This window comes from Phocoena phocoena, chromosome 11 (assembly GCF_963924675.1).
Source record: "Phocoena phocoena chromosome 11, mPhoPho1.1, whole genome shotgun sequence".
Classification (NCBI taxonomy): domain Eukaryota; kingdom Metazoa; phylum Chordata; class Mammalia; order Artiodactyla; family Phocoenidae; genus Phocoena; species Phocoena phocoena.
In genome coordinates this window covers 25,554,359-25,582,158 of record NC_089229.1, presented here as the reverse complement: position 1 = coordinate 25,582,158, position 27,800 = coordinate 25,554,359, and the positions used below count along the sequence as shown (strand labels likewise).

Below are 27,800 nucleotides of genomic sequence, written 5' to 3'. Positions count from 1 at the left end.
CTGTATAGAGGATTCTGTGCCTTTTGTCATTGTCCCACTTTTACCCATATGTCTAGAATTGGCATGAAGAGCTAAAATGGGCCCGTTAGGCATGATTTCCCTCTGGATTATGACTTCTGTCTATTCAAATGCAGACAGACAGAAAAATTTTTGGAACAATTGTACTTCACTTGTCTCCATCTAACTGGAAAATGGATTGAAAAAATTATGAGGAATAATAAATTTTGAATCATAATTTTTTAGAAATATTTTCAAGACTGAGTTAGTAAAATGGAATACAAACAATAGTGTCCATATATTGAAAATATTAGTGCTGTTGTATTCTGCCTCAACTTTTCCTCTCTAGCAAATAATTTAACCCTGCTTTGCCTCATTTCTTTATTTTAAAATAAGCCTATCTGTCATTGTCCTGTTTTTTATAGATTTTTAATGCCTGAATATGTTTAGTTTGGTTTAACATTTTTTTAAGTTTTGAGTTAGATGTCTTATTTTACAAATTTGTGGTTATAGTGTAAGAAATTTATAAATTCCAAATACTTTGTTTTACTATTAGGGGAGGTTACTAGTTAGGTGAAAAACTTACTGTCTGGAAAACTATGTAATATGAAATCACTCATAGTTTCATTTATAAAAGCATAATATGTTACATGGTGTTGTTGCAAATAGGTACTCCCCATTTGTCTTTGGAAAAGTGCTTATGAAATGTGCCTCCTCTTGAACAGTTTTGAGAGTAGCTATGCTACTACGTAGTAACCCTTACTTTGCCTTTCTACTTGCATTCCCCTGTTGGCCACTGGTCCTGTTATCTTTCTGCGTCCCCTACTTCATTTTGAGTAGGTAAGTGCCAGTGGCTGCAGGTGGGTAAGTCATTTTACCCTACTTTTATGAATGTACAGAATGTATTTCTATACAGTATTTGATTGTTCTGTACAAATGACCAAAAATACGATTGATGAACATATGTAAATGCATATTAAGAATGTGAAAGTGTTTATAATTAAGGCTTTCATACTTACTGTAGACATAGGTTTTGAAAACTAAATGTAAAGTAGTACCACTTTAGTATATTCTGGCAGATAGAGTGTCTATATCAAAAAGTTACAGTTTCTTACATAAATATTCCTACAGTTCTACTATATTTCAATTAAAATTTGTTGTTTCCCCATATCAGAGGAAGCCTTTATTCTTTGAGATTTTAATTTTTCATTTGTCTTTTTTCTGGTGGCTATATATGTGTCAGGGAAATATCTATTTATGAGACCTGAGTTGGGATATTTATAAGCATTTTCTAATGAAAATCATGAAAAAGGAATTTTTTTTCCTAAGTTTAATAGAATTGTGGATTTAGAAAACAAAAACTTTAGGACACCTGTACAGTTGTATCACATTTTACTTTTCAAGTTTGCTTGACAGGGTCAGTGCTGCTTGCCCATTTAATAAAGCTGGACAGCATCCCAGTCAGCATCTCATCGGTCTTCGGAAAGCTGTCTACAGAACTGTAAGAGCCAACTTTCAAGCAGCAAGGCTAGCTACCCTATATATGCTGAAAAAATATCCTTTTCTGTCTATATGTAAGAATAATCAATGTTTCCAGAGTCCTGAATATAGATATCATAGCTGCATCCTATAAAAGTTAACTGTAAACTAAAATTGCCTATTTTGAAGCTGATTTCCATCATCACTTCTATTTTAAAACTTAGGGGAATGACAATAATAGACAGGAAGAAAGTTCTGCTCTCATGTGGCTCATTTTTAACAGGGAAAACACTTGAAGTCCCTCCCTTCACTGGTCCAAAGAATAAAGTCAAAAGAACCTGGCTTCTCTAGGTCAGACATTTTTTCAAATTACTGAACATGACAAATTTGCGTCATGACATGGAAATAAACTGGCAACAGGAAATCCTTCCTCTTTCAAAAAACAGAGGCTCTAGGGTCAGATTGGCTGTCTAAATTTTGGCTGAATCAGTTACTGTGTAGGTGACCATAAGCAAGTTTCTTCACTCTCTGTACCTTGCTTTATTTATTGGTAAACTGACAATAGTAACAAAATCTTCCTGACTGCTTTTGTTAGACCAAATGAATTGATGCATATAAAGTGCTTAGGCAGTGTCCGGTATATAATAAGCACTTAAAGACTGCATGACAATAAGTCTGTCTCTTAAATTTACTAAGTCAGGAAATTAGGTCTGTTAGAAAATAAAAGTGTATAAGATCTTTATTTTAGTTAAAATTTAGTTAGGTAAGTTATGAGTAAATGGGATACAAAAACTACTTTGTACCTTCAGGATGCTGAGTACTGTAACACTGATAAATATAATGCTTAAAAGTTTACAGAGTGCTTTATGTTCTATCATTATATCCTTACACAGACCTTTCCATCTAGATTTTCTTATCTCCACTTTATGAGAAAACTAAATAAAATCTCTACTTTATATGGGATTTACCCAGTGTCACACAGTTAGTAAGAGGTGAAATTGTGTCTTGACTGTAGGACTTAGGACTTTAAACCTTTTCTATATATGTATAGATTTACTATATCTAGATACACACACACACACATACATACATACACATACTGTACTGTATTACCTCTTTGGAAATTGGGAGAAAGCACTTTCATTTTAGTCAAGAACTTGTCTATTCAATTTGTTTACTACCTAAATACCTGCCTGCAATGTGCTAGGAAGACAGAACAAAAACCTGTACTACCTACTTTTAAAGATTTTTGAGTGTAGTCAGTAGATATTCATAATACAGTATAAGTACCCAGGGTGCATTCCAGCATAGCAGGACAATGTACTTGACCTGTGACTTCTGTGAAAACACAGAAGGCTTTCAGGGAAGCGACACCTGAGTTGACCCTCAAGGAATGAGTAGGAGTTGACCTTGAGGATAAAAGTGTGCATTGCAAGTAGAAGGAAGAAAAGATATAGAAGGAAATAGAGATATGACAGTGTGGGATGGTAACTGCAAGTAGTTATTCATTCAGTGAATATTATGCCAAGCAGTTTGCTAGTCACTAGATATACAGTGGTCCACATAATAGACATGGTCCCTGCCTCGGGGAGCCTATAGTTTAGTGAGGGATTGGGAGTGAGGTGGGCTGAGAGGGCCCTAACAAAGATTGCAGATGGTATGAATTCCGTGGGCCAGTCACTTATCTAGATACTGGGAACCTAGCAGTGAACAAGATAGACAAGATCCTTGTTCTTATGGAGTTTGCCTTCTAGTGGATGATATAATTAATAAAAACTGAACAGAATATTTTCACATATTTGCTATAAAGGGGAAAAACCCCAGGGGAATAGGATAGAGAGTGATTGGTGGGTTGCTGTTTTTGATTGGATGATAGGGGAAGGCCTACAATTTAAACTTAGATTTGAGATGGAGTTCCAGTCAGATGGACCAGCGAGTATAAAGATCTTGTGGCAGGAGTGAATTTAGTATGATTGGAGTATAGAAAAAGGACCATCATACTCGAAGACTGCAGCACAGTAAGTTGGGAGTCAGAGTATGAGATGAGATTCAGAAGTAGGCAGGGGCCGGATCATATTCTCCATATAAGAAACCTTAAGGAATTAAAAAAGTATCCACCAACTATTTCTTTGGAAAGACCAGTAAGTTATATAAACCCTCATGTGCCTGATCAAAGTAAAAAGAATAGAAATATACAAGATTAGTAATGAGAACAGAGCAAGAAATTAAAGTTATTGTAAGGGGATAGTTTTGTAACTTTGTGGCCACAACTTTGAAACTGTAGGGAGAAATGGATCATTTCATATCAAAACACAAATCTCTAAAACTGACCTAGGAAGAATTCAGACACTGGAGATAAATAAAAAGAATTCCATTAAAAAAAAGAAAGCACCTGGTTATATATGTAAACAATGGAAAATGTGCAGCTGTAAAAAAGTGATAAAAGGTCTTGATGCACTATTGTGGAATGATCTCCAAATTATGTTGTTAAATGAAAAAAAAAAAAGCGAAGTGCACAGAGCAGTATTTATACTACCCTTCCATTTGTGCATAGAAGGGATTGTATATATGAGGGGATAAATAAGAGTGTGTGAATGTGTATATACACATATATATATATCCTCACATACACACACATTTATATTTGGATTTCCTTTTATGTAGGTACATAACCATAAAATATCTTGAAGTATACACCAGATACTGGTAACAGTGATTGCCTTTGCCTTTGGGTAGGTGAACTAGGTGGCTAAGGGATAGAGGTAGGAAGCAGTTTTTACTATACCCCTTAATACCTTATAAATTTTTAATCCTTTGAATATATTACTTATTCAAAAACTAAGTGAATGAAAAAATGTTTACCTGGTCCAGATGATTTTGTAGTTTAAAAAAAAAACTATTTCAGGGGCTTCCCTGGTGGCACAGTGGTTGAGAGTCTGCCTGCCGATGCAGGGGACACGGGTTTGTGCCCCTCTCCGGGAAGATCCCACATGGCGCAGAGCGTCTGGGCCTGTGAGCCATGGCTGCTGAGCCTGCGCGTCCGGAGCCTATGCTCCGCAACGGGAGAGGCTGCAACAGTGAGAGGCCCGCGTACCGCAAAAAAGAAAAAAAAAAAAAAGCTATTTCAGACCATAGAAAAGGTTAGATAGAAAGCTACAGTACATCATTTTATTTATGCAGATACTATAATCTAGTTCCAAATAAAAAACAATCTCACAAGTAGAATATTTATAGATTCCGCCTAGTACTATATCAAAAGATTATTATAATACGACAAAATAGGGATATGTTATAAATGCATGAAGAGTTCAAATATCAAGAATTGTATGGATATAATTCTTTACAAAAACAATGAAAGAGGAGGAAATCACATAATAATGTTGATAGATGCGCATGAGGAAGAGGAAGGCAGAAACAGCAGCAGTCTATGTCAACAACCTTGATGGAACAGGCTTAGTGTTACTTACATCAGTAGTTTATGTTTTCAGGTAACGGTCAGGTAATGATGTCCTGCAGTGTGCAGACTTGGAGGAAAAGAGGAAGTATTTGCTGTAGAGTGGTGAGGGCCTGAGCCACGATACAATAAAGTACATAATACAGTTTCAAAAGGTAGATGGGAAAAATAACTAAATTAGCACTTTAGCGCTTGTGAAGAGTTGAACTTTTAATTCTCCAGCTATAAAGACATTTTATTCTCAAGTATCCTGTAAGATTTGAGGTATATTAATATATTAGATTTTAAGATTAGTTTCTTTTTTAAAAAACTGATGTAAATCTCCTCAAAGTTCAGAACAAAGATAAGTAAAGGTAATTTTGGACAGTTTTATTGTACTCTTTATGCTTTAATGAAAAGGCTTTGTTGATTGCCTTAACCTAATTTAACCTACCCCCTGAACTCTGAGAGTGACAATGTAACCAACTACATCTGTGTGGTGCCCTTTAAGGAGCTGGGCCTTGGACTTAGTGAAGAGCAGATTTCAGAAGAAGAAGCACATAACCTTACAGATGGCTTCAGCCTGCCTGCATTGAAGGTAATCCATTCATGGATGGGAAGGGCTGAAGAAAAGATAGATGCATTTGGATTGTGCCTGTGCTTTCTGAATATAAATGGTGCACCTGTTTCTTTTGTTGTTTGCTGGATGCCATTACCATAATAGCCTTACTAATGTTTTTGAAACTGCCTTTAAAGAGGGACAGCACTGTGAAGATTGGATGAAAAGTGGGAATTCCCTGGCGGTCCAGTGGTTAGCACTCTGCGCTTCCACTGCAGGGGGCACATGTTCCATCCCCAGTCAGGGAACCAAGATACCACATGCTGTGCAGTGCAGCCATAAATAAATGAATCAATGAATGAATAGCGGAGATCCTTATGTTCTGATATTGAAATACTTTAAATTCTTACTGTAGGCATTTCTTGTATTAAATTAGAGTTTGAAGATAAATGAGTTTAGTAGGAACCCAATATATGAGTGATTTTATTTACTAGCCATTTGTTTCAACAAACATGGGTATAAAACCTACAAGATCAGCATCTTTCCTTGGAAAATCTCCAAAATTCTTATATGGAACAAGAATTTTTTCATATATTAAAAACCACATAAAAGGGTATATTTGACTACATAAGAATTAAACTTCTAAACTTTAAATGCTGTATATATATATATTTTTTAATTTAATTTATTTATTTTTGGCTGCATTGGGTCTTCGTTGCTGCACGTGGGCTTTCTCTAGTTACGGCGAGCGGGGGCTACTCTTTGTTGCGGTTCGCAGGCTTCTCACTGTGGTGGCTTCTCCCCTTGTGGAGCACGGGCTCTAGGCTTGCAGGCTCAGTAATTGTGGCTCGTGGGCTCTAGAGCACAGGCTCAGTAGTTGTGGCACATGGGCTTTGTTGCTCCGCGGCACGTGGGATCTTCCGAGACCAGGACTCGAACCAGTGTTCCCTGCATTGGCAGATGGATTCTTGTTTTGTTTGTTTGTTTGTTTACTTATTTATTTATTTATTTATGGCTGCATTGGGTCTTCAGTGCTGCATGCAGGCTTTCTCTAGTTGTGATAAGTGGGGGCTACTCTTGGTTGCGGTGCACAGGCTTCTCATTTCTCATTGCAGTGGCTTCTCTTGCTGCTGAGCACGGACTGTAGGCGTGTGGGCTTCAGTAGTTGCAGGACATGGGCTCAGTAGTTGTGGCTCGCGGGCTCTAGAGCACAGGCTCAGTAGTTGTGGTGTATGGGCTTTGTTGCTCCGCATCATGTGGGATCTTCCCAGACCAGGGCTCAAACCCGTGTCCCCTGCATTGGCAGATGGACTCTTAACCACTGCACCACCAGAGAAGCCCCAAATGCTGTATACTTTAAATGTAAATAAGCTCAGGGGAAAAATTGCAGTGATTTATAAACAAAGGGCTTGAATTCTTTCTATATGAAGAGCACTAAGGTATGTGAAACCTATTGAAGATAGGTCAGGTGTGTGAATTGCCAGTTCACAAAAACCAGAAATGGCCAATAAATGTGATAAAAATTTTCAGCCTTACTAGTATTTTGCCAAGGATATTGAAAGTTGATAATACTCATTGTCAGTGAAAATTCTGAGACCTCACACCAGTGGTCAAAGTATAAACTGCTTCACTTTAGCTGTGAATACCATTCTTCACAAAGGTATGTACCCTTTACGCCAGCAATTTTAAGCTCAGATTCATCTCAGGAAGTAATCAAAGATATATGTTCATAATATTACTACAGCAGCAAATCTTCGAAACGAGTTAAAAGTTCAGTGATTTGAGATTGGTAATGAGATTTATGGTACATTCATATAATGAACTCCCTTGGAGTTAGTAGTAGAAAAAAATAACATGAAAAAACATAAGTTAAAGCATCTTAACAAAAACTAACTATGCATTGTAAGATTCCAGTAGTATTTTTAAAAAGTCAAGCCAAATGTCTTTAACTTCCTTTTCAGTATTTAGCAAACTCCACTTCGATATTTTTTTATTTCTAGCCTCTAAACTTCACTTGATACCATGGAAATCAGTGCAAGTGTAGTTTACAGCATATTTTTCAAGATTCATTTTGTTTTGAACCGTATAAACTTTTACATCTTTAAAATTTTCAGATCCACATAAAAGCTCTAGTTCTCCTGTTTTTCTTTCCAGTCACTTGAAATTTGCCTTGATTTATTTTTAACCTCATTCTAACCCATCTTAATAAATGGCATCATACAACTTATTAAGCTAGAAACCTGGGCACTATCCTTCTTATCCCTCTTTTTACCCTTCACGTATAAGCTATGAGTAGATTTTTATGTTGGTTCCACCTTCAAAATACATTTTAAACTCATTCACTTTTTTTCATGTCATTTCCCACCATTCTAGTCCCAGCTGCCATCATTCTTACTGAGGCTGCTACAATAGTTTTCTTACTGGTTTCCTTAGTTCCCTAAAGTTTGTTTCAGAATGCAGTTTGACATTTAAAGTGCCTTAAAAATGTTATATGCTTCAAATCAGTAATTCCACTTCTGTAAATCTTTCTTAAGGAAATGATTTCAAATATATTAAAGCTTTATATACCAGGTTGCTTATTAGTTTTGCTTATGATAGTGAAAAATGGAACACAGCCTGAATGTGCAGCAGTAGAGGAATAGTTGCATGAATCACAGTAAGTCCAACATGGTGAACCATTGTATACCAGCTCCAACTTGCTTATGAAGATTTTGTAAAAACTTGGAGAAACCAGTGAAACAATCAGGATACATAAATATATATTTAGTAACTCTGTGTTTAGAAAAAGACCATGAGAAAATACTAATATACCAATAGCTATTCTTTAGTGTGGTTGCACTATAGGTAATTCCATTTACTTCCAAATTCAATACCATGACCATGCTTTACTCTATGATGGAAATAAAGTTTATTTTCAAAGAACAATTTGGGAGATTCTTAATGATGAAAAAGCAGCGACTTTGGAATTGAGCAGGCATACGTTTATATTTTAGCCCTGACACTGACTGGTCATTTGACCTTGAGTGAGTTGTTCTTTGAACTTAGCTAATCTGTAAAAAGAAGTTACCATACCTGCCCTACAAGGTGTTAGATTAAATGAGAAAACATACAAAATACCTACAACAGGGCTTGTTGTATACTGGTTAACCCAAAATGGTAATAGCTGTTACTCTTTAAGAAGGATTTGGAGAAAGAATTATGGTCATATTTCTTAATTTCCCTTTTAACTTATTTTTTTGTTTACTCATCAAGATGTCTCAGTGATTTCCCTATTTCTTTATGCTTTTTAAAAAGCTTGTTAAATCCTGGATTATATTTTGCCCAAAGTACAGGCAGCAAAAAGAAACAGTGGGCCTCCTGGAGTCAGACTTTCTAGGTTTGACTCTCACCTGACTGCTAATGTGGACTTGAGCAAGTCATTGTTTCTGTGTTCATAAAATGAGATAACCATAATGCTGATCACTAAAGGATTAAATATTTGCCAGTCCAATACCTGGGAGAGAGTAAGTGATTAATAAATGTTATCTGATTTTTTAAATTGCATCTGACATGACCTACTCATTGTTCTCTGCTGTATTATCAGCACCTAGAGTACTGCCTGGCACATCATAGGTGCTCAAGAAATACTTGGTGAATTAAAAACTAAAGGATAAAGAAAATCATTTTAGTAACAATTTAATGGTTAAATAAGAAGACTTGTGAGATACCTTGTATTTATATTTAAGAACCCCTAGATAGTGTATCTTCAGTGATTTAGAATTTTGGCCTTGCTCACTTAAAAAAAAAATGAGTTAATAGTAAAATAGGTTTACATTAAATTATCTTAATTCATTATTTGCATAATTTTAAAATTCATTTAATAAAACAGTTTAAATAATGTCCATTTTCATGGTTATAAAAAACTGAAATCTAAATTATCCAGAGTGGTAAATTATCCTCTTTTTCTTGTCTGCTAACTCCTGTTCAGACTCGATTATATTTGTTTGTTTGATATTGTCCTCTTGAATAGTACTATCTGGAGGAATCCTTTGCTGCCAGACTCCGGGTGTTTTTTTGAGAATGTGTGTTGTAGTTTCTCATGCCACACATTCCTGAGTATGATCACTCTGGGACTGATTTTTATGTTTTTTCTTAGCTATTTCCTAGGCCAAAATAATGGTATAGTTTGAAGCCCAAACTCTGGCTCCATCAGTGAGTTGTTTCTTTGGACTTACATAGGTCCATCATTCCTGCTGTCTCCTTTTCTCCTTTGTGTACATTTTTTTTCTTTTTTTTTTTGCGGTAAGCTGGCCTCTCACTGTTGTGGCCTCTCCCGTTGCAGAGCACAGGCTCCAGATGTGCAGGCTCAGCGGCCATGGCTCACGGGCCCAGCCGCTCCGTGGCATGTGGGATCTTCCCGGACCGGGGCACGAACCCGAGTCCCCTGCATCAGCAGGCAGACTCTCAACCACTGTGCCACCAGGGAAGCCCTGTGTACATTTTTAAAATAATTCATCAAAGAACATTCATTTCTAATTAGCTGTGTCTCATTCCATCAGCATTTCTCTTTTAGGACAGAACTGTACTAAATTATATACTGGTATTAGCTGCTATATTATGATCAGAAGTTCCCATTGCCATGACTATATAATTTGATGTAACATTCTTGGCTACTCTTAGAGTTAGTTCAAACTCAGCTATATTCATTACTTAGAATAAAGTGAAAAGTTTAAACCAGAAGTTAAGATAAACAAATCTGTAGTTTGTTTTCTTGTTTTGAATGTTGACCAATATTTTTTATTGATCTAGTCCTTTTTTCTTGTTTTTTTTTTTTTTTTAGGTTTTGTTCCAACTCTGGGTGGCACAGAGTTCAGAGTTCTTCAGGCGGTTAGCCCTGTTACTTTCTACGGCTAATTCACCTCCTGGGCCCTTACTTACTCCAGCACTTTTGCCTCATCATATTCTATCTGATGTGACTCAAGGTCTACCTCATGCTCATTCTGCCTGTTTGGAAGAGCTTAAGCGCAGCTATGAGTTCTATCGGTACTTTGAAACTCAGCACCAGTCAGTACCCCAGCGTTTATCCAAAACTCAGCAGAAGTCAAGAGAACTGAATAATGTTCACACAGCAGTACGCAGCTTGCAGCTCCATCTGAAAGCGTTACTGAATGAGTAAGTTTAGAAGCCATGTAAGGAAATGTCCCCATGATTAGCAAGCTTCAGTCTTGTGCCATTGTGGTCGTTGGCTTGTGTCCTAGCTAAAAAGCAGCAGCAAAATTGAGACATTGCAGTCTAAACGATGGTTTAAAGGTACAAATGTAGCAGACAAACAGTGATTTGTAAGTACTGTAATTTGGGGGAGCCATTTATATAGTTTTTACTTTACCTGATGTCAACAGAAAACCTAGAAAGATAGGACAAAAGCAGAGAAGTATTATTACATACAGTTGATGAGAAAACTGTTGCTGTTTTTCTGAATAAATCAGAGCAGGTTTGGACATTTTTCTATAGCATAGAACAAGTTTTTTGGCCCCAGTTGTATAATAAACATGTAGAATCCATAGTTTGATACTCCACCTTAGTGAAATGTAGGGTCCAGTCATTTCAGTGAAATTTTTCTGTAACAGATAGTCATAGTATAGGACTGGATCAAATGAACGATTGGGTTCATGTTGTAATCAGGGGAAGGTCACAGGAATTTAATGAGTTGAGAAGATTGTAGTTGATGTACTTGACCCTGGATACCAGGCAAGAAGTAGAAGGGTGAGGGCAGCAATTGATTTTGTAAGATAAGAAAATGGGCCAAAAGGACTTGAAGTCTCAGTAAAATCAAAAAGCTAATTTACTGGAGTGAAGAAGGAGGTGATGCACAAGGATAGGAAATTAAGTTCAGAAAGACATTTTAAGAAGAGAAGTTTTTACCCATCAGTTCAAGGTCTGAGATAGGTATTTAAGTTTGATGTAAAGATTACAGCATAGGGTAAAACTAAGAAACTGTGAGGCAGGGATGTTCCAGTGGTCTGTTGCTGCCATTCTAAGAAAACCCTGTCTCCCACAGGAAATAATGGGAGATAAGGCAATCTTCACTTGAGTGGGTGGCAAAAGTTGGATCATCATGAGAGATTTCAGTGGAAAGGCTGTGTTAGGCAAAGCCAGGGTCTATAAAGAATTAACGTTTGGCAATAGAATCAGAAATATACAGGGAGTAATGGAATGCATTAGCGTGAGGGAAGGTGGCTCGAGAAGGAGGAGTGCTACACTGGATGGACATGAAAATGATAAAGAAGGGCTTTTTACCTTGGTCAGGGATTATGAATGATGCATGGGAAGTATGTTTCCTATTTAAAAATGAAATATTCTATGTATGCTACTACATGTCACCTTTCAAAATACTTTCACTAGAGAGCAAACCAGTCACAAACCATCATATCTGATTTGCCCTTTAGCACTGCCACATACAACTTTTAAAAGTGTTATCTAAAAAATTTTGTGTTTCATCCCTCCCTCTCGCTTGTCCCCTTTGCTATTCCCACTCTCGCTTGCCTACCCTAGGACATTAACCCTTTAACTGTTCTCCTGGCCTCTAGTGTTTCTGAGGCATATATATGCTTTCTTACTTATCTGAAAATTTTCACTGATTTTGGACTATAACAGCTTAGACTAAAGTCTGTATAACATTCTACAGAAAGGGTTTGTCATAACCTGACTACAGGCTGTTTTCTGTCTTTATTTCTCACTTCTTTCCTTCAGTCCAGCCAAACTGTATAAGTGCCTTTCCCCATGTACCATCTAGAATGACTTTCCTCGTCTTCTGTACATGCTCCGATTTTATCCATGCTTCAGTGCTGCCTCAGAAGTACCTCTTCCTTAGCTGTTCCCTGTCTATACCCATAGCTGGTGGTAATTTCCCCCTCTTCTGAATTCTTATAAGCCTGTCTTTATCTCTCAGTCATTTTGTGCCTGGATTTAGCCCAGCTTCACAGCTTACCAGCTCTATGACCTGGGCAAGTTTCTTCAACTCTCTAGACCTAATTTGGAATGGAAATAAAATGTTAATTTTAATTTTTTATAATATTATATTGTATATGTATAATTTCCCTGATTTGGGTTAAGTTTCTTATAAGTAGGAAATGGGTTTAATTTATCCTTTCAGTTTGTAAAATGCCTGGTATGTATGCAAGAAATACTTGTTGAATAAATGTATGAATACTCTTTATAAGCTTTTTTAAAAATTGTGGTAAAATGCACATAACATAAAATTTACCATTTAACCATCTTTAAGCATACAGTTAAGTGGCATTAAATACATATATATTGTTGTGCAACCATCACCACCTTCCATGTCCAGAGCTTTTTTCATCTTATAAACTTATTTCTTAAATCAACCTTGCGAATTATACATTTCAGTTCATAGTTTAGAAATCTGTTGCTGTTTTTCTTTATTACTCAGGGTAATAATTTTTGAAGATGAACTCGAAAAGCTTGTTTGTACTAAAGAAACACAAGAACTAGTGTCAGAAGCTTATCAAATCCTAGAACAGAAATTAAAGTTGATTCAGCCCCATGTTCAAGCGAGCAACAATTGCTGGGAAGAGGCCATTTCTCAAGTGGACAAGTTGCTACGAAGAAACACAGATAAAAAAGGTACCTATGAGAGAGTTCTTTTGCGTACCCTTATCAGATATGCTTATTCTTCTCTGGTAAGATTTTATTAGGTGTACTTCTTATCTATGTGATGAAACTGACTTGACAAAATTACTTAGTTTACTAAAAAAAAGTTAATTTATATGTACAAATTGACACTGAATATAAAGTCTTGGCTCTTATTTTTGTAAATAAAAAATGAATATGCTTTGAAAGTTCCCTGAATCATATACCTCCTTTTTAAAAAAATTAATTAAACAAATAGATTTTAATAATATTATTCCATTATTAGGACTTCCAGAAACTCTTTTCCAGTTAGGGTAATAATGAGTTTGGTAATCAGGGGCCAGAAATTCAGTTTACTTTTAAGATAAAATACGTCAGTCATTTAAAAATAGTATACAAGGGCTTCCCTGGTGGCGCAGTGGTTGAGAGCCCACCTGCCGATGCAGGGGACATGGGTTTGTGACCCGGTCCGGGAAGATCCCACATGCCGCAGAGCGGCTAGGCCTGTGAGCCATGGCCGCTGAGCCTGTGCGTCTGGAGCTTGTGCTCCGCAGCGGGAGAGGCCACAACAGTGAGAGGCCCGCGTACTGCAAAAAAAAAAAAAAATTAATATACAAATGCTATGTTAGCTGCATATTTGTTATTAAAAAGAGTCATGTACCACAGTGTTCATTGCAGCACTAGTTACAATAGCCAGGACATGGAAACAACCTAAGTGTCCATCAACAGATGAATGGATAAAGAAGATGTGGCACATATATACAATGGAATATTCCTCAGCCATAAAAAGAAACGAAATTGAGTTATTTGTAGTGAGGTGGATGGATCTAGAGTCTGTCATACAGAGTGAAGAAGTCAGAAAGAGAAAAACAAATACCGTATGCTAACACATGTATGTGGAATCTAAAGAAAAAAAAGGTTCTGATGAACCTGGGGCAAGACAGGAATAAAGACACAGACATAGAGAATGGACTTGAGGACACGGGGAGGGGACAGGGTAAGCTGAGACGAGGTGAGAGAGTAACATTGACATATATACACTACCAAATGTAAAAGAGATAGCTAGTGGGAAGCAGCTGCATAGCACAGGGAGATCAGCTTGGTGCTTTGCGACCACCTACAGGGGTGGGATAAGGAGGGTTGGAGGGAGATGCAAGAGGGAGGGGATATGGGGATATACGTATGCATGTAGGTGATTCACTTTGTTATACAGCAGAAACTAACACACCACTGTAAAGCAATTATGCTCCAATAAAGATGTTACAAAAAAAGAAAATGTATTAAAATGTGCCGTTATTTAATAGGAACATCGGAGTGCCTTGTACTGCTAGGTAAAAAGGCAGTCTTGAAACTTTCGGCAAAACTGCTTTCCTTTGGACCCAGATTTTATACTTGTTTTTACTAATTTCACTAATTCCATTGTAAATGGTTGACATATTAATCTTTAAACTTATGCTACAAGTCAATACCATGTTTATCCCTTGGAACCTTATTATGAGGTTAATCAGATTTATGTATAAAAATTGTATTGCTGCCAAAGGTGAGTAATGCTTTATCATCTGTTAGTCATTGTTTTGTTTACAGATAGATCTGTAATACTTTAATGTCTTAAACAAACTAAGTCCTTAGATAGTAAAAGTGTTAACTTTTTTCAAAGGAAATGTTAAGCTAATTACCGATATACTACCAATAGATTTCCTTTATATCTCAAATGTAAATGGTGAATAATTCTTTCTCCAAAGGATAAATTTGCCAAGAATTTTTAGTATGTGCAAATATTTATACATATTAAACTTTTTGATATGACTCGAGCTTTTAAGTGTATTTTCCATAAATAGAAACACTCAGAAGACCACTGAACCATCTTATTCACCCCTCCCTTGGCATACTCTGAGATGTTGAATCTTAGTCACTCAAACATGATTGTTAAAATTGTCTCCAAATCATTGGGCAGATGATAAGCCATTTCATGATGGCCTCTGTGTATGTGGCTTTTGCTCATAGGTGATAATGACATGAAATAAGATACAAGTATTCACAAACTTTTCTCACTAAAATGCCCATAGTAGCCTTGGCTACACAACTTTAAATAAAACTGTTCGTTTGAATTTTTTTAAGAAGCAGGTGCTTTTGGTTTGCCATATCTTTTTTTTTTTTTAGTTATTTCAAAATTATAGGAATATCACGAGAATAATAATTCTAAGTACCGTTCATCCAGATTCCCCAGTTGTTGACATTCTACCACATTTGCTTTATCTCTCTGTGTATCTGTCTTTAAATTCTTTTGGTGGTATTATTCTGAACCATTTGAGAGTAAGATACGGACCTGAAACCCCATTACCCCTAAATAGTTCTGTTCACATTTTTGAAAAACACACATTCTTTTACATACCCGTAGTATGCCATCAAAATCAGGAAATAGCCCAAGGCTCCTTCAGCTGATGAATAGGTAAGCCATTATATCCACGCATACAGTGGAATACTACTCAGAAATGAAAAAGAAGTGAACTACTGATACCTTAATAAGATGGAAGATGCACTATGCTAATCAGCAGAGGACAGACTCAAATCACTACATATTGTATGCTTCCATTTATATGACATTCTGAAATTGATAAAATTTAATAGGAACAGGGAACACATATCAATGGTTCCTAGGAGCTGGATATGGAGGGAGGAGTAGGGTATGAAGAGGCAGCATAAATAAATGTTTTGACGTAATAGAACTATTCTGTATCATGATTGTGGTGGTAGAGGTGATTACATGACTCTAATTTGTCTAAACTCATAAAATTGTATATACAAAAAAGAGTGAATTTTATGAGTGAATAGAATAAATTAGCTTAAAATTTTTTCACCCACTAGTTTTAGCATCCATTGATAGCTCTTGCTTGAATTGGGTATTACTGTGATGGTTGCCAAATGGTAATTTTCTACTTCCATTTTCCATTTACACTTACTAGTTGACACTCTATTTTAAGGTTAAGCATCACCCCCCCTTTCCACTTATTTACTTATTGTGTGTGGATATATGGATTCTTACTTTATTCAGTAGATCATAGTTTGTTACTTTTATGTTATATTATTGCCCAGGTTGTCCAAAGTTTGACCAGAGGGAGCCCATTCAAGGTGATTCGTGTCACCATCATTCTTTGAGCACTTCTTTACTTTGTCTCATACTTTCCCTGCCTCCAGCCATAACATCAGCCTTGTCTCCAAGAAGCCCTCATTCCTTTTAATGGAAAATGACATTTAGAAACCAAGATCTAGGTGCTGGGTATGCTCAGAGCCATTGGGATGTTACTTCTTTTACCACTTCTCAGTGTACAGAGCTGTGAAATACATCTCTGTATATACATGTATACACTCCATCTCTATTTCTGTATCTGTCTATCCATATATGTTGTAAGCCATGAGTTCATACCAATACCTCCAATTCAATTCTAATACCACATAGTTTATTCTGGCCTTCCCCCCTCTCTATTTGTTCCTCCCTTTTGTGATTATGAGAAGCTTGGCTGTCATTAGTTTCAATATATTTACTTATTTACTCAATCCTTTGTATGTAACCAATCGCCTGCTGCTGTGGGCTAAGTCACATTTCTGCTGATTCACACCTACTGAAGGTTCTTCCCACCCCAGCCTAGCTTGCTTTGACCACACCAGCCCATGCCAGCTGAGAGTCCCCCCAGCTCTGTTCCCAACCATGTATCTATCATTACTCTTGAAAGGTAAAAACCTAGAGGCTTAACCCCTGCTTCTTGAAAGTAGAGAAATAATGATAAAAGATAGAGAGCTGGACATGAGGCCAAGTAACCCCGAGATTAGATGCCAAACACCAATTTTAAATAATTAAAGTTAAGCTCACCTGGGTGATCTTTTCAATCTATTTACTTGTGAAACTCATTTCCAATCCTAACTGCTCCTGAGAATAAAAATAGTTTAAGCGAAGTACAAGATCAAAGTTTGTTTTTTGTAGGGAACAGTTTGTCTGTCTTGAGCCTGTTTCTGTGCAATGAACAAAGTTGATTGTTCAGCAAGTATTTAGAGTACCTACTGTGTGACAGATACTATGGTAAGGTGAAAAAGGGAGAGAAAAAACAGGTTTTTCTTCTCCAAGAGTTTAACTTAAATTGTAAGTCTATAGGTATTACTTTTGTTAACTTTAATAGATGTTCACTCATTTCTGTGTTTCTTTTTAAGGCAAACCTGAAATGGCATGTGAAAACCCACACTGTACTGTGGTACCTTTGATGCAGCCTCCTCTACACATTGCAGACAAGGATCCAATCCCTGAGGAGCAGGTAAGAGTGAAAATTGCTTTTTTTTTCCCCTAAAGAGTTTCACGTACATAACTTACCCACCTTTCTCTGTAAGTGACATGGATAAGTTGTTGAATTTATATTTCTTTTTTTTTTTTTTTTTGAATTTATATTTCTAATGAACTTCAGAATCACAATACAATGTATTGAATTTATATCATATCATTAGTTCTTAGTGCCTTGAATTTGGATCCATTGAATCTACCCACACATTTTCCTGTTTATATCTAATTGTCCATTTTGTAAATACTCAAAAGTGATGAAATGCATTATAAGTTAGTACATTAGCAAAGGTACCTTCTGGGATGCTGGAAATGTTTTTATCTTGATCAGAGTGGTGGTTTACCAGTACCTGTGCCTATGTAAAAATCCTATACATTTAAGATTTGTGCATTTGGCTGCATGTATGTATGTTATACCCTTTATAAAATACTTTTTTAAATGATTGTGTTAGTTGTTGACAACAGATTGCTCATTCTGAAGAAGGCTTCTTTTCCTTAGGTCATACTGCCTATTCAGTATTCTTAATTGCAAAGGGAGACCAACCCTACTTAGTTTAACCTACAAGAAATTTGTTTAAAAACATTACATAGCTGACAGAATATTTCAGGGTCCAGATAATCAGGCTTGAAGCAGGCTGGGGTAAACAGCCAAAATCACTCAAAAGAACTGTTCCAGTGGCAACATCACTGCTAAGTCACTGGGTGCAGATGTTGCCACCTGCTCCATCAATGTTGAATAATAAAAACTATCTTCAGAACCTCTACCTCTGGAAACTTGATCTGCCACCATCCTTGCCGGAATGGATTCCTCAAAATGCCTATTTCTTTCTTTTTTTTTTTTTTTTAACATCTTTGTTGGAGTATAATTGCTTTACAATGATGTGTTAGTTTCTGCTTTATAACGAAGTGAATCAGCTATAAATATATCCCCAGATCTCCTCCCTCTTGCATCTCCCTCCCTATCCCACCCTCTAGGTGGTCACAAAGCACCGAGCTGATCTCCCTGTGCTATGCAGCTGCTTCGCACTAGCTATCTATTTTACATTTGGTAGTATGCCTATTTCTTTTATAACAAACTTCTGAATCAGATCTGATCCAGGTACACCCGATTAGAGGATCTCAACTCATTTTCCTTAACCATAACTGCAAGGGAAGCTGAGTAAGCAAGGATCCTACCCTCGCCCTTAGAGATAAGGAGAACCATAAGATGAGGTGTTCCCCAATCCTAGCAATAGTGTTCAAACTTGCTGGGAAGTCAGAAAGAACCACAAATGTCTACCAAAGAAGACTAACATACCTGACCACCTCCCCAAACCACCAGCCCTGCTAATTTTGATTGGTTTTGACAAAGCTAAAGCTGTAATCTTGACTAGATCTATAGAATGGTATCAGAGTAGAAAAATAACAATCGAAGTTGTTAAACTTCTCATCCACAACCCTCTTCGTATCAGGTAAGTTTTTTTAAGATTTCAATTTATCTATGTTTGCTTTGTTCGCCCAACTGTGCTTTAATGACCTGTGCCAGGAGTCATTTTTTTTAATCTTTGGAGATCAATAGGTGCAAGTAAATGAATGCTACTAGAAAATTGTCCTCTCGAAGTACAGTGTTTTTTCTTTTATTCATTTTCAGGAGTTAGAAGCTTACGTAGATGATATTGATATGGACAGTGATTTCAGAAAGGATGACTTTTATTACTTGTCTCAAGAAGACAGAGAGAGACAGGAGCGTGAGCATGAAGAATCCAAGAGGGTACTCCAAGAACTAAAATCTGTGCTGGGATTTAAAGCATCAGAGGCAGAAAGGCAGAAGTGGAAGCAGCTTCTATTTAGTGATCATGGTAAGCACTGACTTCAGAGTAAAACGTTATTTCAATGTAAGGGATTCTTTTTTCTTGAACTATAAATCTTATTTTAGGTATAGACTTCTTATGGTTTTAATTTTAGGGATCCACCAGTAAGTATAGTACTTTTTCTTCTAGACACAAAATTAATTTGATCAATAAAAGAGTGGGTATATAATCAGATTGGGAATACGAAATTAGACTTTTTCATCGGTTATTTGATTTTTTTTACTAAATTTGTTTTGAAATGGGTAGTGAGTTGTGAATAAATTGATGTTTTCAAATTTAGTGAATTTGAGATTCTAAACTCTGTCCTATGTTTATTTTATAATTACTTTAATAAAACACAAAATTAATAACTATGTTCACTATTAAAACAAATGAGTTAAAACCTAGGGCCTTAACTATATCATTAGGTTACTTAATTGATCTGAGCACTTTAGTAGATGGGAAGCAGAGATGCTTCTGTGCACGCTGTCTCCATACTTGGATTCGGACAAAGTTGGATGACTGGTAATACCTAAGATTACCCTTAAACTTCTTTATGTTAACCACCCTTCTTTTCTTTAGTCGAACTTCATGGGAGGCAGGAGAGGGAAAGAGGGGAAGCTTAGTACTTGACAATATCAAACTAGCTAATTCGTAATTCAGGAATTAATTCCTATGGATTTCTAAGAAGGTAGAGTGGGACTTCCCTTCCATTTTAGAGTATGTAGAGCCTCAGACTCAACTGCCTTCTCTTCCTTTTCTCTTTTTCACTAGAAGTATATAGATTACCTATACTCTGGAAGGTTCCTCCTCGTTCTCTTTTCTTCTCTTAGGAGCCCTACCATCCTCCTTTGTCCAGATGTACACTTCTTGATTTTTTTTTTTAATTTATTCATTTTTGGCTGTGTTGGATCTTCGTTGCCACGTGCAGGCTTTCTCTAGTCGTGGTGAGCGGGGGCTACTCTTCGTTGTGGTGCACGGACTTCTCATTGCAGTGGCTTCTGTTGTTGCAGAGCACAGGCTCTAGGTGCATGGACTTCAGTAGTTGGGGCTCACAGGCTGCAGAGCACAGGCTCAGTAGTTGTGGCACACAGGCTTAGCTGCTCCGTGGCATGTGGGATATTCCCAGACCAGGGCTCGAACCCATGTCCCCTGCATTGGCAGGCAGATTCTTAGCCACTGTGCCACCAGGGAAACCCCCAGTTCTTGATTTTATCCTTCTTTCTTCCCATTGGCCCCCTTCATAGCCCAGGTCCTCATAAGATTATGGTCGTATATTGTGATAGCCTCTTAGTTGACCTGCATTTTCAATACCTTTTTCTTCTAAGCTATTCTTAGAACATAGCTTCTAAGTTTTTAGGATAGTTTATATCTATCCTTGAAAGCTACTTAGATTTTTCTCAAACAGCACACTGATAATAGCTCTCTATCTTAAAAGCCTATGGTGGTTCCCCCTTTCTAATTGTATTGAATCTAAACCCCTTTTCCTGGTTTTGAGCCTCTCCATCATGAGTTCATCATCCAGTTATATTCCCCACTATTTCTAATATAGATATCTTCCTCTATTTATATCTATCTAATTAGATGATGGTTGCTGTTTTTATTAATGAAACACATATATGGTGATCCCTTTACCAGGAATGCTGTCCTCTTCACCAGTCTCTCCTCCATGAGTCCCCCTCTTACTGCTCCAGTCCTACCACCTCTCCCACCCCTACGGACCCTCACACCTGGGGGCATTCTAGTGAAATGAAAGGACATCTTGAGCAGCAAAGCATGTAGTAGATGAAGAACTTCCCAGAAGCAGCAGTAAAAACAGAGTTCCTGAAACTTGCTTGTCCATATATGTATGGCCTACATAAATCAGAGATTAAGAGTATTATATTTTAGACACTGTTGTTTCCTATGCGTTCATTTTTTTTTTGTTTCTGTAATTAAATTGGTCTTAAATAGGGGCTTTATTATCCCCCACAGTATTCATTTAGTAAATTACTCACTCAACAAGTAGATATTAAGATACTGTTTACTGCTGTATCCCTAGCACATAGATCGAGAGACAAAAATCCCCATACTCCTGAAGGTTTATATTCTAACACAGTTAACACACTAGTCAGTTGATGCATTATACAGATTAACCTGCCCCCATTTAATTAACAATAATCAGGAATATCAATCAACTTCTAATATATGTTGCATTCTTTAAGAATTAGCAGATTTATAGACTAACACTGTACATGAAATCTGAAAATAACATTGTATGTGAACTTATATCCTTTTTTATTGTTTAGTATTTTCTTCATGTGGCTTTAAAATTATCTTCTTGACAGTATGGGTAAAGATATAATGATGAGAGAAATGTATCTCTTTTTCAGGTATGTGTTTTCCATAGTTTACATTTGAAAAGGCAATAATGCTAATTTAGTTTGTGAAAATAAATAAAAAGCTGAAACCTTAAAATGCTTTGCCCATGAAAAATTTCAGTACATCTTCCAGAGTTGTTTTCGTCTCTGCCTACAGGGGTAAACTCCGAATGGAATTAGAGAGGGAAATTCTACACTGGAACCTGCTGTGGCCATTTTTTTCTGTTGTTGCTGCTTCTCTAGTGGAGTTACTGCAGCTTAGGGACCTGTTTCTTGGAAATGGACATGTTTTACAAAATTATTTTTTAAATAAACGCCAGATCTTCAAGACGTGCTTTTTCTTTCTTCCGTCATGCTTCATAACATATTGTATTGTACTAACCCCTCATAATGGGAGGAGAGACTGCCTAGCAAGCAACCCACTGCCTACTAACATCAAGAGGGGCTAAATAAAACTTCATTTTCCTTGAAAGGACAACTTCTGCCGTATGGATATAATATTTATGTATTACGCTGTACAGTAGTTGATCTGGAATGCAGGTTTTATTTAATTTTATATTTTTCTGTGGCATTACAAAATGTGTACAAGTTTTGCCTTTATTTTCATCAGGGTCTTGTTAGGTGGTTGGCAAGTGAGTTGAATTGTATGTTGCATTTTTTTTTCCCATGCTGTTTTAACTTGTAAATATATATGTGTTGATGATAGGATGATTACCTGGATTACTCTTAGGTGTTTGATCTGACATACTACTAGTGAAAACCATGCTGCTTATTCTTTAGTACAGTGGTTCTCAAACTTTAGTGTGCATCAGAATCCAGTGGAGGGCTTGTAAAACATAGCCAGTCCTCACTCAGTTTCCAGTTCAGTAGGTGTGGGATGGAGCCGAAGAATTTGAATTTCTACCAAATTCCTAGGTGATGCTGACGGATGCTGTTGGTTCAAGGGCCACACCTTGAGAACCACTGCTTTAATATTTTGAATAAGAGATATGTGAGGTGTTGTAAAATATTCATCAAAACTCCATCTCATTTCATATCTTAGGCATTTTATCTCATAAAGTTCTCTGGTTTTATAAATATACATTGATTTACTGGCAAGTTTTATTCAGCTTTTATTTATTTATTGTTCTTTATAAGAAAAAACTACTGGGAGTTTAAATTAAAGTTTAAATCATTGCTGGGTTTTTAGTTATTTTCTTTCTTTCTTTCTTCCTTTCTTTTCTTTCTTTCTTTCTTTCTTTCTTTGTTTTTTTTCTTTGAAGCTGTGTTGAAATCCTTGTGTCCTGTAGACCCAGTGGAACCCATAAGTAATTCAGAACCATCAGTGGATTCAGATATGGGGAAAGTTTGTAAAAATGATACTGAAGAGGAAAATAATAAACCCTCTGCAACCGACAATGAAATAAGTAATAGGACTGAGTATTTATGTGAATACCCTCTAGATGGTAAAAATAAAGACAATTCTGCAAATGAAGTCTTCCTCCAAGGAGCTGAAGAAAGAATGTATTACCAATGTGAGAGCGAAGATGAGTCCCAGCAGGCTGATGCAGGTGGCCTGGCCCCTGCCCACCCAACCCACGGGGCCTCATTGCAGCCCTCCATCAAGCAGAGGCTGGCACAGCTACAGCTGTCACCGGATTTTACCTTCACTGCTGGCCTCGCTGCAGAAGTGGCTGCTAGATCTCTCTCCTTTACTACCATGCAGGAACAGACTTTTGGTGATGAGGAAGAAGAACAAATAATGCAAGAAAATGAAAATGAGGTAGAAGAAAAGTAAGAACCAAGATTTCCATTAAGGATTTTAAATTGTTCTTTTTTGTGAAAGTGTTTTAACTTCAAGACTAGATATTCCACTGGAAAGGGAAAATGAGTGTAAGTTTACTATATTTAAAGCTAAGATGTGAATTTACAGGAAGAACCCTGGTTTGAACAGCTGATCTGAAAATAGTAGTTTACCTGTAAATGGCAGATCTTTTAGGAAAATAAGAGAAAGGTAAGGGCTCTTTTGAATAAACTGCTATTTTATTTTCAGCACAACTGATTGATCTTGGAAATTCTTTAAGTATCTTTAATAACAAATGAATTTATCATTTCTTGCCAGAATTTACTACCATAAAATGACTGGGGTAATTCTGTTGCAAGAATATTAACATTTAGTATGGCTCCTTTTTACTGTATTCTTGCAGTTAATGACTGCAGCTATCATGTCAGTAACAAGTTGTTTGTATTTTATTTTTGTTTATACCAGTCTTAAAACAAAGATACACGTTCTGAATAAAAAAAAATTGAATTCATGCAATTGATGTGTACTGGGGTTTGGAACTAAAATGTAGTTTCAGAATTACTTGGCTTATAACGTGTCTTATGTTTCCTTGTTCGTATGTGTATTCAGTGGTTAATTTTAAGATTTCTAAATGATCTTTTAAAAAAACACATTGTTCCTTTTTACGAATTACCCTTTCAGTTTTGTGTGTTTATCTTTTTCTGTTCTTGTTGCAAAGAAAAGAGATGATATCAAAGTGGGATCCCTATAGTCTGAGGCCTCATCCTCAACTTTGCAAAAACCGTTCCTTTTATCAGTTTGCCTAGAGATAATGGGTGCCATTAACACAAGCAGGTCACCATGCTGCTGATTTCTAGCCTGAAGCTGTACACCTCTCCACCTTAATAAGATTCTGGAAACATCCTGTCGGCTTCCTGGAAAGCATCCTTGTCTCCTTAATACTTTATTTACAAACTACCTCTTAAAAGGAGTTGCTTTCCAAATCGTCCAATCTCATCTGTTTTGTGTTGTGATTACAGTTTCAAAGAGTGATATTTCCATGAGTATATTGTTTTTTTTTTTTTTTTTTTTGCGGTACGCGGGCTTCTCACTGTTGTGGCCTCTCCCGCCGCGGAGCACAGGCTCCGGACGCACAGGCTCAGCGGCCATGGCCCACGGGCCCAGCCGCTCCGCGGCATGTGGGATCCTTCCGGACCGGGGCACGAACCCGCGTCCCCTGCATCGGCAGGCGGACTCTCAACCACTGCGCCACCAGGGAAGCCCAGTATATTGTTTTTTAATACCTATAGCTCCTATGCAGTGACATAGTTTATAGACATTATTTGAGGAAAATGTAGGAAAAACTCAATTTATGCTGCTGTCCTAGAAAGGAAGTTGTGAATCTAGTATGCCCTTGGAGTTAAAAAACACTTTTGAATTCCTGTAACTTAGCACTTCAAGTGAGTAAATTTTCATATACCAAAGGGGATATTTTTCAATAATCTAAGGAAATTTATTTTTTATCCCAAGGAAAAACTTGGTTATGTTTTATATGAATAGTAGTGATCCTTTGTACTATAAGTGATTCTGCCATTGCGAAATATTCTAGGACTTAACCCGTAATTAAGCTCTTAGGAGCAATATCTTAGGGTGGGCCTAGTTTACCACTTAGATAGTTAGCTAAATTTCAAGAAAAAATCTTGTGTTGTAACTGACTATTATATTCTTACATAACAATGCTTAAAGTTTATTTTCATTTTAAATTGCTTAGTTTGCCAGACTCCTTTTTTCCTTGAATTTAGAAGAATTATGGAAAAACTTGGTAATCTTTCTCTTAATCTGTAACCTTATATAAGAAGAATTAGAGTTTAATAATTTTTAATTCTTTTATTATATATGATTTTTATTATACCAGCTTGGGGAAAATATCTGCATAGTATTATATCAGTTTTATTTAATGCTTTCTAAGGTGATACTTTTTAATATTGAAAGACTGATTTTAATCAGAAATTCCTAACCTTCCAGTCTGATGTTTTATTCACTGGTTGTTACTTAGTTCCATGAAAATTCTACTTACTGAAACCATGAAATAAGGATCTTGGAATTTTAATTGAATGTTCTTTTTATGTAGTTTTCAAAATTTGTCATCTTTTAGAATATTTCCGAGATAAAATATTATCTTCCCTGTGAAAATTCCTAATTTTCTCTTATAATAGTCTAAAAGTCGTTGTTTTTCTGTTTTTTTCATGGGGCCACCTGCATTAGAATAAATCGTAGGTCTTATTTTTTTAATACAGATATGGGACCATACTCCCAATTATTCTTAGTTGGTCATTTTGAAATGAGACCTAGCTGATGTTTATACTTGGTAAAATCTAAGAACTTCTGTCTAGGACTTTATTCTTCTTGCCATGAATACCTTAGGAAATAAAACAAATAAGTCCATGTAATATAACTAGATATTCTTGTTACTTTTCAAATAATATTTCACTTTTTCTTATCAGGCTTGTGACTGGTTTTAATAGCTGCCACCCTATGTCCAAAAGAAGCCCTCTGGGGAAAATATTTTGTGGGGAAAATTTGTAATTGTGCTTTCCAAATTTAACAGTGGTATTTTGACAGAATAATTCTTGTAAGGAGTAATATCCTAACAGCTTTTAATATGAACGTTTCCATCGTTTATTTTAAAACTAGTACTTAAGGTAAGAATATATGAAAAGAGGCATTTAGATCACTCCTGAAGACAAGATTTTTGCCCTTTGCTTACCATTAGGAAAGTCATGGCAGTAAATGATCTGGTGACAGTTATCATATCTTAAATCCCGCCCCCCCCGCCTTTTTTTCCCCCAGCTTTCAGTAAAAGTCTACATATCTGGCCTATCTAGGGCGAGATTCTTGCTGGTCTTTGATTTGCAGTCTGCTGCTTATTTTCACAAGTAGTCTGTTTTTATCTGACTTCATAAGTTAAGACCTCATTAAAATTAATTGTACTTAACAACTTGTGAATATATTTCATTAGGAACTGATGGATTGACTCAAGTTTGATTTCTGAAGTTGAAGACAAGCAAGTCAGGAGAAACACATTTAAGGCAAATTACTAAGGAAATTTAAGAATATGGGTTTAAGGGTTTAATACAGAAGGATAGATCTAGGTTTAAGTTCCAGAACCATCATTTAAAAGCTTTGAGTGCAGCTGATGGAATAATATCATGGGGAGTTTTTCCAGCAAAACCCAAATTCTCTGAATTGCTAAATGATGTTTGCAACTTCTGACTTCTCAGCAATAGTTAAAAAGGAAATAAAACTTTTGAGGCTGGAAAACAAGATCTGGTTATATTAGTAACTACTTAGTAAATATGTTAGTAAAATAGGTTAAAAAATTTTAAACTCAATTTTCTTGAAAAATAAATAGTAATATTCTGATTCACATAATAAAAACAGTAAAGCTTTTAATGTTAAAGTATAGAAAGAATCAAATTCTGATACGTTTCACAAAATTATAAGTCAACGGAGTGTTCATCAAAAGTAAACCCTAGAGGTCATTTCACTCTGGTGACTGACTTTTACTTACACATCATCAGTAATATAAAATATTTTGATAAATTATTAGAAATCATGTGGGAAGAAAAGTTCAACGGGTTTGGTTTAATCATAGTATATTGTTTCTGTATCCAAACAAAACAAGAACTAAATACCATAATGCTGTGGTTTAACTCATTATTTGAACTAAAGTGGATATGCCGTGAATGATAACCAGAGAAAACACAGAGGTTGATTTATTCTTCCAATTCTAGTTATAAGACATATCTATGCAAATCACACAAAATTACAAAATGAAGCTACAAATATTTTAGAAGAGAAAATATGGGGGGAAAATACCCTAAGTACAGTAACAATTCATTTGTGTCATCATTGACAGGTGACTAACTTGCATAAGTTAATTTTTCAGTTAACTGAAGCAAATCAGTTTAATCGTTAATTTTTTTTTAAACAGTTTTATAAGAAATATTCTAAAATATACTTTATACTTGTCCATGTTTTCTTTGTCATCTTTAAGAACATTACTTCCTATCATGGGGTGATAAACAGAAATTCACTTAGGGGCTACTGAGATATATAATGCCCCTTTACTACATGACCTTGTATTGCTATGCTTTTTGAGTTATGTCTGTTTTTCACGGTTTCTCTATCTTCCCTTTAATCAACTGTCGCTTTTTGCTGCTGTTTTGTGTGCCTGCCTTCCGCACTAGGCCCTAATTTGCTGCTTCTAATCTGCTGTGGACTGAGAAACCAGATTGCCAAGCTTGCTAGAATTGTGTCTAAAATAAGAGTAAGTAGACTGAACAAAGCTTAAGGGGCTTTTCTGTCAGTAAAGTGCATGGACTTTGTGGTATCTGTTTGTCTGCTTAGCATACTTTTGTTTGCCTC

At 36.3% G+C, this 27,800-nt stretch overlaps 1 protein-coding gene across 4 annotated transcripts in view; it reads left to right on the top strand.

Moving 5' to 3' along the window:
• VEZT (vezatin, adherens junctions transmembrane protein) overlaps nt 1-23,906 on the top strand; it is a 70,601-nt gene extending 46,695 nt beyond the window's left edge. Inside the window, exons 7-13 of one of the 4 annotated variants that reach the window (XM_065886683.1) lie at nt 1,402-1,551; nt 5,360-5,507; nt 10,288-10,619; nt 12,898-13,091; nt 17,301-17,401; nt 19,052-19,259; nt 22,873-23,906. In XM_065886683.1, coding sequence (XP_065742755.1) covers nt 1,402-1,551; nt 5,360-5,507; nt 10,288-10,619; nt 12,898-13,091; nt 17,301-17,401; nt 19,052-19,259; nt 22,873-23,387 — 1,648 coding nt within the window. In that variant the 3' untranslated portion in view covers nt 23,388-23,906. The remainder of the gene's footprint in view (nt 1-1,401; nt 1,552-5,359; nt 5,508-10,287; nt 10,620-12,897; nt 13,092-17,300; nt 17,402-19,051; nt 19,260-22,872) is intronic. The other 3 variants (XM_065886681.1, XM_065886682.1, XM_065886684.1) reach the window with 3 other exon arrangements.
• The last annotated feature ends 3,894 nt before the right edge of the window (nt 23,907-27,800 follow it).